Raw genomic sequence first — 14,629 nt, 5'->3', positions numbered from 1 at the left:
CATATAATCATAGAATCACCAGGTTGGAAAAGACCCATCAGATCACTAAGTCCAACCATTCCTATCAAATACTTAACCATTCAACTGCCAGCATTCTTAAATGCAAGAATTATCTGAGGAGACCCTAGGTCAAGGTAAATGGTAATTTTCTGCTCGGATGTTTGTGCTTTTATCATGCAAGATTTTACTATAAAGTTTATGTCAAACGGGGTTTTGCCAGTTCTTTATAAATGTTTACTTCGTACTCAAAAATGGTGGGAAAATAAGGAACCTTTATTACTGTTGGAATTGTTAACAATTTTTGTTGTTCTCCCACAATGAAGTGTTAGAGAATATAAAGGATCTGTGTTCTGAATGATGACGAAAGTGTAACATAATGGGTTAATACTGATCTTATCTTTTACTAGTACATAAATTGCATGATTGTACTGTCTACTGTAATAGTGATGGTTTTGAAACTTGTGGTGGAAGCAGAGAGAGGGGTTATTTGTCATTTGCTGTAGAAACCACTTGAAATTTGATCTGCAGACTAATGTAATTATAGTACAAATGATAATCAGACTAGATGACAGGACTGTCTTCTATAAATTTAAATGTGAATGTACCTTGCATTGTCAAATTTTAGGTAGCTATAGTGACAGGGACAATGTACTCTATTTTGCACAGTAGGTTTTTGAGGTTATATATATGTATCAGAAATATATATATATCATGTAGACATTTAATGCAGAGGAAAATAATAGTTTAGAAAAATATAAATATTGTTCAGTAAAATCTAATATAGACCTGGATTTCTGTTTTCCTTTTGTTTTCTCTTTTCTAAGAAATAGTTCTGTTTAATTGAAAGATGCACTATCTTTGGTATAAGATCCTGACTGCAAACTCCTGTAGGGCAGACTGTAAAGCCGCAGTATGTAATAAAGAGCCTTCACTCAGTTTGCTCTTCAATAAGGGCTTAATGGGTGCAGCTTCAAAGCAATGTTGAATGTTGTCATAGCATGTCTTCATGATGCAGGAATAGTTACCAAGTTTTATCTGACTTCATTGTTTAGATTTCATGTTGGGAATATATCAGATGCATTTTTGGCATTGATAAACCAACTGCACAGCTCAATTCCAGAACTTGCAGCACCTCTGCTGAATGCTTTTGTCTGTGCTATGGCCTTTCACATCAAATTAATATGGAGTGGTGCCATCAGGCAAAAAGTAAAAAGGGAAGCAGGAAGATCTCATAGAATAAATTTTAGATTAAATTTTGCAAGAATAAAACTTGTATTAAAATATTATGTGTTAATATTGCTATCTGTAGTTATGTTATGAGTTTTAATATGCTCTTTGTGTACAGTAAAAAAATATTGTAGGCTCCAATATGTAAAAGGAATAGAATTTGTTAATGTAATTAATATTTCTATATATCAAGGCAAAAAACCAATCACACCTATCAATAAGCAAATTTGTTTTTAAAAAAAAAACTCCACATAAAGAAAAGCTGTTAGTCCACCTTGAAGTGTAATGTAAAGGGACTAAACAGGGCTTGGGCAGAACTCAGGCTGCCTGCAGGTTGGTGCCATCCACTAGATGCACTATTTTAGGACTAAAGCAGAGCAGAAGCAGGGAGCATAGGATTGGGGCTCATCACAGAGCTACTGTACACAATCAGGCACACAGCAATTCCTACTATAACACCATGGCCAAGGTCAATAGTACTTTCCTTAGATGAGTAAAATGGGAAATATCAGGTTGAAGTAAAGCGGATGGATGTCATCTGTAATGGGAACTCTTTGGGGATGATAGTGTTTAATTGCAACATGGAAAGTTCTAACAAGTTGTTGATGAATCACAGGTTTAGAGAAGATGCATAGTTATTATATAAGGACTGGGAAAAATGCATTATAGTGAAAGACTCAAGAGTATAACCTGTTTTATTTAACAAAATAGGAGAAAACGATTAAGGGTTTTTGAACAGAGCCTCGAATTATCTCTATATGGAACACGAATGATAATGCAAGGCTTAGAAATTGTCAAATACATATAGGGCTTGGAAAACATAGAAGAAGGATAAGCAAATTCAGACAAGGCACAAGACTTCCTTTTATAACTGTAACCCATTTTAAGTGGAATTAAGCTTTAGAACAACCTACCAACATTTGTTCGGTATTTTTCACTACTGGAAATGCTTAAGTCCTATCTTTGCTTAGCGTTATGTACAAGGTTGTATGAACAGTGGTCTCCTCTGATTTCTATTCTATTATGAAAAAATATTAGATCCCGTTCCAAAGTTGATTTCACCTTTTACAAATCTATGTGTCCTTCACAAATCAAAGGAATAGTTCACTATAGAAGTAAAATTAATGTAAGATTTAAAAAATTAACTTAATTAAACACATTTAAAGTGTAAGTGTTTGGTTGTATATTTTCACAGGTACAGATTTTTATATCTTATTTTCTCAGAAGGGAATGAAAATAAGGACCTCCTCATCCCATCAGGCTTGCAGCCTTGCAACTGACCATGCATGATTGTGGTATCAACTTTTTTATCTTACCGCACTGAAATGTTTTCACTTCAAACTGAATATTGCATTGGGAGCCCCGCAACCCTGCTGTGCAGAACAAGGGCTGTCTCACTTCTCTGGGACTCCAGCTAAACAGACTGAATGAGAAGTTGAATTTAATCCCTTTCGAACATCCAAATGAAATATGCTTATTTGCTTCTTATAGAGGCTAGGACATATTTCACTTAAAGACGAGTCTAATGGAAATAGCAAGTGATTTGTCATTGGCTTCAGTGAAACCCAGGATTACGCTTACAGTACACATGGGAAGACAGGCTTTCTGAAAAGTACATCTTGCAATTCCAATCTCTTTATCATGTGAACATAATATACCTAGATATTATACAGCTGCATATTCTGAGCAAATTATATTTTTGAGGAAATTAGGCTTTTTTGCTCCTACTTCTACTGAAGCGTCGAAGTCTTTTGCAGAATTTGAAATATTTTGTTTCTAAACCTTGAAAACATTACTTTCCTTTGTAACGACCACTGCCATTGAAAAAAAAAATGTTTTGTGTTTGTTTTCGTGGGTGGATATACATTTTTTCTTAAGATCATCCAATACAATGAGCTACACAGCAAGAGTTTGTTTTACTAAGGCGTTGTTTTTATCAGAACTAAAACAGGTATTCTGGATAGCTGAACAATTAATCCTTCCTCCACCACAGTCAAGATTTTTCCACCTCCTCTGAAACAACAAGCACCTGACCAATCAAACAAGCTTCCACAGTGAACTTACCCAGTTTTTGCAAACGTTGCCCAGTATCTCATCATGGACCGGCTTAAGATTTCTTCAGCTTTGGTGTAATTCACTCTTCTTTCTAGGGGCAATCCGAACACAAACTCAATCTCAGAAGCATGCATTACTCCCATCCACTCTGGCCAAGGGAGCTTTGAGGATCGATGTTCAAAGAAATAGAAGAATGCTTTATGTCCTACTTCTGCAAATTTTTTTGTGAATTCCATTGCAGGACATATTATATTGTAGTCACCAAGAATATCATCCATGGCATCCCGGTAACGTTCTGGCTTTTGGTCATTTTCCCAATCCGTGTATTGAAACATAATCGATTCTATTGCAAGTTGGCTTGCTTCTGGGAAGGACAGAGTTAAAGTGGCTTCAAATTCTGTTTCATTTATCAAGTTATCACTATCCTTACTGAAACCAGGGGATCCATATACTAGAAATTCTGTTCCTTCATCTTTGTTAACACCAACTAAGATCTGTGTTTGTTTGAAAAGACCATTCTGAATCAATGTTTCTGGCATGTCTGAGAGAAAATCACCATCCACAGTTGGACAAAAATATATTTGTAAAAGAGGCTTATATGTTACAGCAAAAACTTCATTCTCCAGTATATCCTTTGGGTCCTTGTCCTGGAGGCAGAGAATTAGCTCTGTCTCGTTGCTGGTGGGACAGTGTAGTTGTTTAGCTAAAGCCACTGTTCTGTTTCTGGCTTCAGATGCTGTTATGGCAGCCCAAGGGGCATTTGCAGATCCACTTTGCATGATGGCTCTTGTGAATAAAGGATGACTTTTAGGAGAAAGGATATGGTAGCTGACAGAAGCCGAGCCAGCGCTCTCTCCAAATATAGTCACACTTTTTGGATTGCCTCCAAACGCTGCTATGTTCTCCTGGACCCACTGAAGTGCCAATCTTTGATCAAATAAACCTGCATTTCCAGGAGCTTTCTTGTTTCCTGGCAAAGCTAAAAATCCTAATGCACCCGTCCTGTAGTTCATGGAAACTACAATGACCCTTTCTACCCTGGCCAGAAACTTGCCATCATACACAGGTAAGGAAGTCGACCCACTCTCAAAGCTACCACCATATATCCACACCATGACAGTTGCATTCTTAGGTTTGGGAGAAGGAATCCATACATTAAGGTACAGGCAGTCTTCACTTAGATTAGTTTTTGGATTCCACATCTCTGTCCCAGGAAATCCTGGGTAAGACGTATCTATAGGCTGGTAACAAGAGTTTGCATGTTTTGTGGCATCCCAAACATCTGACCACTTCTCACGAGGTTCTGGTTTCTGAAATCTCAGTTTACCAATGGGTGGTTGTCCATAAGGTATTCCAAGGAAGGCTGTCACAGTTCCCCCCAGTACCTGCAGGTTCATCCCTCTGACTCTGCCTTGCTTGGTTGTAATGATGTTATCTTCAGGCGTTACTTTCCTGATGAACATATACAGGAGAAGAAGCCACATAAGAAATCTGGTATAGAGACTTGTACCATCCATCCACATCATGATGCCTAAAACAAAGATTAAAAAAAAATTCAGACTTAGTATTGCAATGTGTTAGTATCTGAGACAAAACAGTTTATTCAAAAAGGGTGTAGGTCACCCTAAGGGTGCTGAAAATAAGGTGGCTCTGCTGCATAAAGCTCTGCAGCCTTTAACCATAAGTTCTTGTTAGTTAGTTTTGTTGCAAAGACTGAATCATAGAATCATAGAATAACCAGGTTGGAAGAGACCCACCGCATCATCGAGTCCAACCATTCCTATCAAACACTAATCCATGCCCCTTAGCACCTTGTCCACCCATGCCTTAAACACCTCCAGGGAAGGTGACTCAACCACCTCCCTGGGCAGCCTCTGCCAGTGCCCAATGACCCTTTCTGTGAAGAATTTTTTCCTAATGTCCAGCCTAAACCTCCCCTGTCGGAGCTTGAGGCCATTCCCTCTTGTCCTGTCCCCTGTCACTTGGGAGAAGAGGCCAACACCCTCCTCTCTACGACCTCCTTTCAGGTAGTTGTAGAGAGCAATGAGGTCTCCCCTCAGCCTCCTCTTCTCCAGGCTAAACACCCCCAGCTCTCTCAGCAGCTCCTCGTAAGACCTGCTCTCCAGCCCCCTCTGTGTTTAGTATTTAGTATTTGGCGCAGTGCTTCAGAAAAACACTGTTGCTAAAACACACAGAACTAAAGAAGCCAGACCAGAGAAGGCAATAAGTCATATAAGCAGACTCTGACTCCTTCAATTAGCAGACGACTTAACTACTCGCATTTCCACTGGCACGTTGAACAGGACATTTTACAACCCATTACTCTGTTAGAGGTTACTATGGCAATTTGTATTCTCAAATCATAAAAAGTGATAGCAAACATCGCTAGGCACATGCATCCCATGAACACTGAAAAGGAGCTTGAAGCCAAGTTTTAATCCAAGGATTTTCAGGTCCACATAACTTTTGAATTGTATTCTTATGTCTCAAGGGCTGAAACAAACCACTGAGATGTCACTGCTATAAACTCAAAACACTGGATGATTTCACTGTTCTACTCATATAACTTAAGATCTGAATGTGTTTTAACAAGTAAAGTACATGAAGTATCCCTGAACTGACTGGGAGTTCATCAGCTCCTCTGGGTTACTGCAGAGGTACACAAAAAACAAAATGAAACATTTCTTCCAAGAACTTTTTTCTCTAAAGCAATTTAACCAAGTTTACAATCGTCATAGTCAGAACAAGAAGTTCTGCTACTTAAAATAAACATTAAAATGCTAAAAAGCCAAGGATTTTTAATACATGTAGATGGCTCACAGCTATTTAAGCATGGCCTGGCCTTTGTCTTCCTGACAACTTTTCAAACAGATGATTAATATTACCTTAAAGATAAGGGTACCACATTTAAACACAGTAACAGTCATATTTACTAAAACTTTTTCAAAAGTTATAAACAACTTTGTATCTTCCCCTTGAAAGTGAAAAGCCAGAAAAAGATTATCTGCATAAACCCGTTTCTATGGCTTACGCATTTGAAAATGCCCAACAAAGCTTTCTTCTATTTTTTTTCTCGCTGCCCTGTTGTACACAATGTACTCTGTCCTGCCACTTTAAACAGGACATTCTTTGTTAATGGGAAGCACTTGTGTCCTTAAAAGGAAAGAGGCTAATTTCTATGGAAAGTACAGCTGTGGCCTAATCTGAGCTCCTCCTGCTCATTTGTGTACTCTTGGAAATCAGCTAAGAAAATACAGGGAGGAGAAAAAGACTTTTTTGTGCTAAGAGGTTCCTAAATTTGAGATAGCATCAAAAGAGTAGGGTAGAAGGAGCAGGAGACAATGTTTATAGCATTCATGTAAACAGATAGAAAACAGATAAATTTTAGAAAATGTGAACATTTACATTTATTAAAAAAAATAAATTAAAAAATGAGGGCAGTAGACTTCAGAGCTGGTCTAGCCCTCTACCTAGCCTTCAGCTTGGCTGCAAATGACTCTATGTGTGCTACCCTTTAGAGATATGAGTAGTTAATTTATATGACACGTGGTCCAGCAACTCCCAAGGAGTCTAGGTAAGCAGAGGCTCGCTCCATTGCCAGGTTTGGTTGGTTTTTTTTTTCCCCTGTATTCATTCCCATAACAAAATCTTTTAAAAGAAAAGCTATGTAAACATTAGCTTAGAATTAAAGTCTTTCACCCTGTCTCAGTCAAACAACTGGGGTGGCTGTGAGAAATGCTAATATTAGGAATCTAGTTGAGTATGTGTGCATCCAATGCACAGCACTGCAAGATGGCTCAAGTAATTTCTATAAGTCTGTTTTTCCACTGACACTGTCTTTTTTCCACAAACTCACTTCTAACACACCACTCAGGACCAAGCCACCACAATAAGCTAAAAATAATAAATTTCAAACATCATCATTATGAAGAAGAGAAAAGCAAGAGATGTTAAAGTTCCCAAACCTTTTAATATCTAAAGAGTAATTAAAATTAATTCCCCTCTGCACTTTCCTGTTAATTAAAAAGGAATGGGATGGGAGGAAAACATTGCAGCACTGCAAAACAGAGGCATAACTTTTGACCGTAAGAAGCTTTAGACAAGAATTTTACAACAAAAGAAAGCTAGCAAAAACTTCAGTTCTGTCCCTTTATAATTAGCTCTGCAAAGAACAGGTGGCATTTTAAAGAAAAAGTTTGAAATAAGTCAAGCTTGGAAAACACAGAAGGTTTGTATTAGTGAATGGGAGGATGTCTAGTCTCAAGTTACTCTACTAATATTAACAAAAGCAGCAAGTGACAGATTACGACTGTTACACCCTGAATGTGTGGCATATATTAATTTTAATAATTTTTTTAATGCTGCATTAAACTAAACTCAACAATGTGAAGCGCATTGAGCATAATTTGTTCATTACTATGAGAGTAACAGGGTCAGAAGATTGCTTTAGCTCATCAACCTTAACTGAGCAGAGATAAATCATATAATACATTTGCATACTTTAAAAAGCTGGTTCTATTGTAGTTTCTACCAGCAAAAGTTAAACAGCCTATACTTTTGTATTCTTATTCGGCAGGGGAACACAATTTATTTCAATGACTGTTTCTTCTCCTCGCAAATCTTTACCCAGCCAAAAAAATCTATACACAAGACTATATAATCACTATTTAAATAGAAAAGATGGTTGAATTAATAAGTTATTTCTAGCTCAGCTTAATTTACTTAGCCCAGGATCCCTTGAATAATACCAAGGTCTGATACACATGCCTGCTTACTCGTTCCATTTGCAGAACAGAGTGAGTTTTCCCGAGAGAGCAACAAATGGGCAGAGCGTAACATTTTAAAAGATCCCAATCCCCGTGCAAATCAAGCTGAACTGTAAATTATCCTGGCAGACAGAGACATGTAAATAGAGAATCACTTACCCCACTTCTATTACAAGAACTACAAAGTTTTTAAGTGTCAGGATCTTTGAATACTTCAGGGAAAATGCAGTATGCAGCTGCTGCTTTGAGCCCGTAAATTGGACAGTACTGACATTATAATCAACTGTTTCTGACACAAAGCTCGCGAGAGTTGGCAGCAGGAGCAACTTGATCTGCAGGCAGCCGTTCCTTACTATCTGACATCTGCTCAAAGGCTAATGGTATAGTTGTAGAAATGCTACAGAGAGAAACCCATTTTGGAGAAAATCAGGCATGAGCTTCTTATAGGAAAGGAAAGATTCAGGGGCTTGTTTTTAGCATGGGATGACAATTTTATAATGTAGAAAGATAAACAGAATTATAAGTGTAATAAAACTGGCTTCTTTTTTCTCCATCTTGCTTAGAGCACTGATGTCACCTGTACTTTTTCCTATTGCTCAGCTCAAGATTACAACAATTTTAAAGTACCTAAAACTTTTCACTGTAAGATAGTTATTTTTGGTTTTAAGCAACAGTGGCAGATAAAAAAGGAGTCCTCTGCACAGACATGTCAATAATTGGCAAGCATCAGTTTCTTTACTTGAGCTATGGCCATCTGCAGGTTTCTGGAGGAATCTGAGTTGTCCACTCCTTATTTCGGGGTTAAAAATGGTGCCATATGGTGTCACTCACTATTTTCTCCTTCTTCTTAGGCTTCAAATAGGAAATCATCCATGCTGCTTAGTACATCTGATAACCTCGTTTTGCCTGAACCTCTTAGGCATTTTTTCCATCAGAATTCAGCACTGCAGGTGGAAATCCATACTAAATCATAGGTCAGAGTCATCAGGGAACAGTGCAGCTGGGGACATATTCCACAATCCAAGGTGGATATTTAAATTACAAATAATTCAAGGTACAAATGAAGACAGAGAACAGAGGTGGAGAAGATAAATAAATTATATATACCTTCCTTTACAAAATTGCAAACCCACATGTCTAAGTGATTACATGAAACCAGAAGGCCATCATAGTACTCTTTACCTCTGCTCTGAAAAAAGCAACATTTCCACAATTTAAGATTTTCTTTTACTGAGCGACTTTGCTTCCCCTGTTAAAGCTGAAGACAATCAGTTTCCCTCTGCTTAATAATCAAACTACAGCTCTTGTTTCAATTACACAAAAGCAATATTTGGGAAAGCATAGAATAGGAATAAAGCAGAAATAAAACATTAACTATGAAGTTTATAGACCTTAACATGGAGACTACCAATGATTTTTAAAAGCTAGCATGTGAAATAGTATTTTAATAGAGAAAAGCTCAAGAAAGCAGTTTCTCCTGGTAATTTTACAGTCTACCTTTGGGATCAGACATTTGATAGGAATATTTTAGGGACATGTCCATAGGAGACAATATGTCCCAGGCTAAATCTAAACCAGGTTTTAAAACCCTAAGTTTTCAACATGGATGTCCAATATAATTGCTAGTTGAGTATTCAGAGTTCTTCGATAAAATCGTTAGCACACTAATGTAAATAAATCTATTTAATAACAAAATAGGATTGATTCAGAATCAATTCTAGTGGCAGCTCTTGTTGATCAAAATTTTCCATGTGCAGTTTCCTGCAGGAAATGCTAAGTTATGCTTTTTAAAATAAGGCAGTTTTCAGTGTTCTTTGCACATTTGCTTTTTCTCTAATGCTTCTTCAACCCGTTTGCAAATGTGGCCAGGTGACACAAATTTGCTTCATTTCCATCAGAGGAATGAATTATAAGCCCCAAATCTAGTTAGTGGCCATTTTTAAATAAAGTATTTCCGATGCTTATACCAAACCATTGTATTCTTAATTCTCATCACTGCCTTTAACAGTAAAGAAACAGCAGGAGACTCAAAACACTAAAAATGCTCTTACTGGCTTCATCCATTTTCCAGCATTGGCCAAGTTGCCCTATATCTGCTGTCACCATCACTTCTTTTCTCTCTCCTTGCTCTTCTCTACTTCGCTTTACAGTGATCAAGGCACCTGAAACAGCCTCCTGCTTTGAGGCAGACAGAATTATTAAATGCAAAATGTAGAGTTTCTATGGACTCTGACAAGGTGACCCTGGGATAAGTGAATCAACAGTCTCAGGCTGTTTCTCAGGTGGTAGGAAACACTGAGTTCAGTGTCGAGGCCACCTGGATATTTTCAGGGAAGCAGGGTATTAGGACAGACTCTTTAGACTGTTATACTTTGCAACTATTATCCTTTAGTCTAATGTTAAACTATTATGCTATACTTCTAAGAAAACTAAGCTCTCTTCTACTTTTTTCCTTTAATTAAAAAATTAACATATAAATTAAAGTTTCACAACTGTGTGCTGTGCGAGGAAACACCTATTTAAGTTATTACTTAGCTTACTAAAAGTACCTGTGAGAATATTAGAGATTAAATACATATAATGCCTTTAGTAATTCTGTGTGGAGTGGTCATTTTCTCAGTCTCTCTCTGGAATCTTGAAAGGAAAGGAGGTACAAACATGCAGATGTAACACCATATATATCAGTGTGTTTATAAGAGTTGTTACGCATACATATGTACACACATAGATATACTGGTACTTCTAAATATCCCTATCTTTGTAGCTAGCTATAATGTTCAGAGCTGGGGGGTGGGGGGGTGGGGTTGAGGTTATGTAAATTTCTATTTAAGGCAACGTTCTTAAAAGTTACCACCACAAAAGCATCTTTTCATTATTTAATGTGTACATACGAAAAGATGTCACTCTGCATAGAAATTAAGATAGAAGAGGTATCCAAGTCTCTTAAGAAATGAAAGCAAAGCCCGGCTCTAGGAAAGATTGACATTTAGTAGCTAAAAAGCTTAGAGAATTTAAACAATATGTTCTATAGAAATATCAAATATTTTTGTTATGATTTAGTTCATTATTATTCAGGATATTGCCTAAGCATATGCAGGTGTTTACTCTTATGAATATCCTAAATTATGTACATTCTGGGTTATATTCAGGACTTACCTAATAGGGCTGAGAAATCTATGAGAGATAAAACTGTTTGGGAAAAGACATAGCTCAGACATTCCTAATGGAAAACACATGCCTCTGTTCCAAGATGTCCTCTGAGTTTTCAAGGTCTAATTGCACTTTAAGAAGCCCATTCACCAGATTTGATCGTACCCTTACAAGCCCTCCACAGTCTCACATAGAGCACCTGGGCTCTTGTAAGGACAACTAGATGAAAAATTTTGCAAATGTCACTTCAAATTAAAGAATATCATCTATAAAGTGTGTGCACGTGCGAGGAACTATTTACATGCTAACAGAATGTAAAAATAACATAGCTTCTTATTCAGTTGCTGAGATGAAAAATCAAAAGTAAAATTATAGATGAACTGTATGAAATACTTTTTGTATGAAAATGTTGGGAGGTTTTATTTAAACTCCAGCCCAGGTAGGCTCCTTCGAGGTGGAAGGGAGGGGGGCTCTCATCTATCTCTGATCCCCAGCTGAGTTTTCGTATTGAGCACCTGTGTGACCTTGGCTCAAACCTCTGAGAAAACTGCTACATTGTGAGAAAAAGCTGTGAGGAAAACAACAAAACTCAAGCTGTACAAGATAGGAAAGGTGAAATTGCAGACAGGGTTAAGATTGCTGAGATGGGGACAGTTAGCAGCTCAAGGACTCACAGGGAAAATCACGAAAGCTGCACACTGTGAAATCTTCAGGTAAAAAAACCAGAAGACAGGAGCTCAGCAGCAGCAAGGAACTACTAATTCTCAGCTTTGGGGCTTGTATTCATGTCATTTTATTGTGTATATTAGGAAATTAATCACTGCCTTTACTTTTGAGTGGAGTATACCCTGCTTGCAGAGCATTTTTCCACAGTAGTTGCCCAAATACAGTGACCCTGAGAAGTTACACCTTTCTCCTCTTTATATAGTTCTTTTGCAAATCTCACACTTGGTACTGCATGGAACACCTCTGTATGTCCAGGAATGTAAAACAGGGTCAGCCTAAATAAACCTGGAGAGTGCTTAAATGTTGCTGCTGGTGATTGTTGCTGATGGTCAGACCCGTCTGAAATTCAGTAATTCAAAGAAACTCCAGAGGAGCTTCCAGGACTAGCTACCAATAACAGATCTGAAGGGTAATTTGATAATATTAGGGAAGGCATCTTAGATACATACCATGAAAATGGGTACCAATTTATTAAGTATGCAGAAGACACTAATACTCATATAAGCCATTAAACATGATTATATTGTCCTCTTAGTGGTTCAATTATGATCTGCTGTACCTTTTTCCTTATTACTCTGATTACAAGTTGGTATAATTTCCTCGTTATTAGCACAGTTATGGTCTGTACTTTTGTAAAATTCTTGGAGAAACCAGATTCAGTGAGAATATATAGCCAGTTAGAAGATAAAGTTATTATTATTAATTCCTTTGAATGTTCACTCACTCCTAATTACTTACGGTACTCTTATGTAACTCACTAGTTTTTCTCACATAGGATTCAGACTCAATAAAGAAAATAAAAATTATTAATGTATACACACTAAGTCTTGTATGATATTGTTATAACCTGGTGTTTAGCTTGTAAGAAAACAGGCAAAATGGAGTGTCAGCAAAAAGCTGAAATGACGTGTGAACAAGGTAAAGGTAATTAAATCATGAGTTAGGTTTTAGAGATTGCTGCAGAAGATTAATTAATTGACAATATAGCCATTTACCATTCCTGATTCCTTTTCTCTTTCCTATAGATAGTAAAATTCTAATTGTTTCAAATTGTGTAATGATATCTGAATAATCAAGTTCGGTTCCTGATAATCACCTACCAAAAGCCATGTTCACAATAATAATAACACGTCCTCTCATACACAAACTGTTTGAATAATTACATTGTTTGATGGATAAACAAGCTCATTTCAATCTGCTAAGTAGAATTTATATCTGGAAGGCAGGAACTCTTCTCAATTCCCAGTTTTCCCAATTCTTACTCTCTGTTATAGGCCTCCGCTAACAGGATCCTCCATCTTTCAGTTTCTGCATCCACAGGAGAGATACACATCTCTAATGAAAAATACCATAGAGATGTTCACAGGTTTAGCTTAACCCACTGCATTTTTTCAGATTTCGATTTGATCCAACATCTTGAAAATAGGAATGAAAGAATTAAGCCTTACATCAAGACCTGCTGAGACCTGCGGGTGGGATGTTATAGAGGAAACAAGTTCAGTGTGGCTTAGTCCACTCTCCAGTAAATGGGTCACAGCACCCGATCATGTCACAGCTATGGATTTTAGTGGAAATAATTAGGTGTTTGTCATGAGATAACATTTGAGATCCACTGGTGTTCTGCCATTGCTCTGCGTGGGTCTGAAGCCCATAAGACAGGAAGTTTGAGAGGTTGCTACAGCTCACGTGCAACAAAGAGTGATGGACCACACATTTCCAATAACTTCACTCAAGTAGGAGGAAAACACTATCAGCTGGTCAACATTAGGACACATTTTATCTTTCCTTGCTATGACTGCATTAGGGCAAGCCCCAAAATATTCCACAGCCATTTTTCCTTTATTTTCTATAACTCTCAGTTGATTTGATCTCTGTGCCTGTGTGTTTCATGAAAAAAAATATAACTTCTGGAAAAAGAGATGACCCTGGAAGAGGTTGTGCTTATTTTGTTACTACTGCAGCACAGTTCGCATAAGCACACACTGACCTCTGCCACAGGGTAATGCCCAGTGACCATTAGGCTTATGAAAGTACAGGCACTGCTGAGCACTGTTGTAGTCCCATCAGTGAAGCAAACTTCTCAGGCTGAGTGACTTATTGACAGAGGGCCCCTTCGTTCTGTGGGTGTGCGAGTGTTGTGTAATCATGAAAATCTTATTATAAACATCTGTACAATTTTTACAGGAAGATACTGTGATTGGTGAATATCGAGTAATTCATCACGGTGCCATCTGCTTGAAATACTGCGTTGTCAGAACAGGTGGCTTAGTGGTAAAGTACGGTAAATTCACTCGAATCTTGCTATGTGTCTGTATATTATGTATATCATAAAAGTAATATGGTGGTCAAAATATTATACTCAATGAGAAGTTCCATGATATGAATCAAAATATTAAAGGAATTTTGATTCCAACAGTATCCTTAAAACATTAATCAAAAATATTATTTTATATGTTGGAATTGTTCTTCGTCAGTAATCTTGGTCAGTTTATTAACAATACATTCTGCTCGTGATTATTCTGCCCCATGCAGATTCCTGATGGATTAATCCACCCTATAAACTTACCTTTTCTTCCTTTCACCTTTGTATGCACCAAGGAAATCATACAAGTCTGAAAAAAACACTGACTTTTCCCAGTCCCTTTCCCTCTCCAATGTAGCAGGGTTTGAACATCAAACTCAATCTTTAGGTCTGTTTTCCCTTG

General features: G+C 37.4%; 1 protein-coding gene across 3 annotated transcripts in view; it reads right to left on the bottom strand.

Moving 5' to 3' along the window:
- The window catches only part of BCHE (butyrylcholinesterase), a 45,357-nt gene that overhangs the window by 19,051 nt on the left and 11,677 nt on the right, over positions 1–14,629 (bottom strand). For 2 of the 3 annotated variants that reach the window (XM_069864489.1, XM_069864491.1), the window contains exons 1-2: positions 8,208–8,361; positions 3,292–4,813 (exon numbers count right to left, since the gene is read on the bottom strand). In XM_069864489.1, coding sequence (XP_069720590.1) covers positions 3,292–4,808 — 1,517 coding nt within the window. In that variant the 5' untranslated portion in view covers positions 4,809–4,813; positions 8,208–8,361. Of the gene's footprint in view, positions 1–3,291; positions 4,814–8,207; positions 8,362–14,629 lie in introns of those variants that run through there. The other variant, XM_069864490.1, reaches the window with a different exon arrangement.

This window comes from Phaenicophaeus curvirostris, chromosome 10 (assembly GCF_032191515.1).
Source record: "Phaenicophaeus curvirostris isolate KB17595 chromosome 10, BPBGC_Pcur_1.0, whole genome shotgun sequence".
Lineage (NCBI taxonomy): Eukaryota > Metazoa > Chordata > Aves > Cuculiformes > Cuculidae > Phaenicophaeus > Phaenicophaeus curvirostris.
Note: the sequence above shows the minus strand (reverse complement) of the source record. Positions and strands in the feature narration are given on the sequence as shown.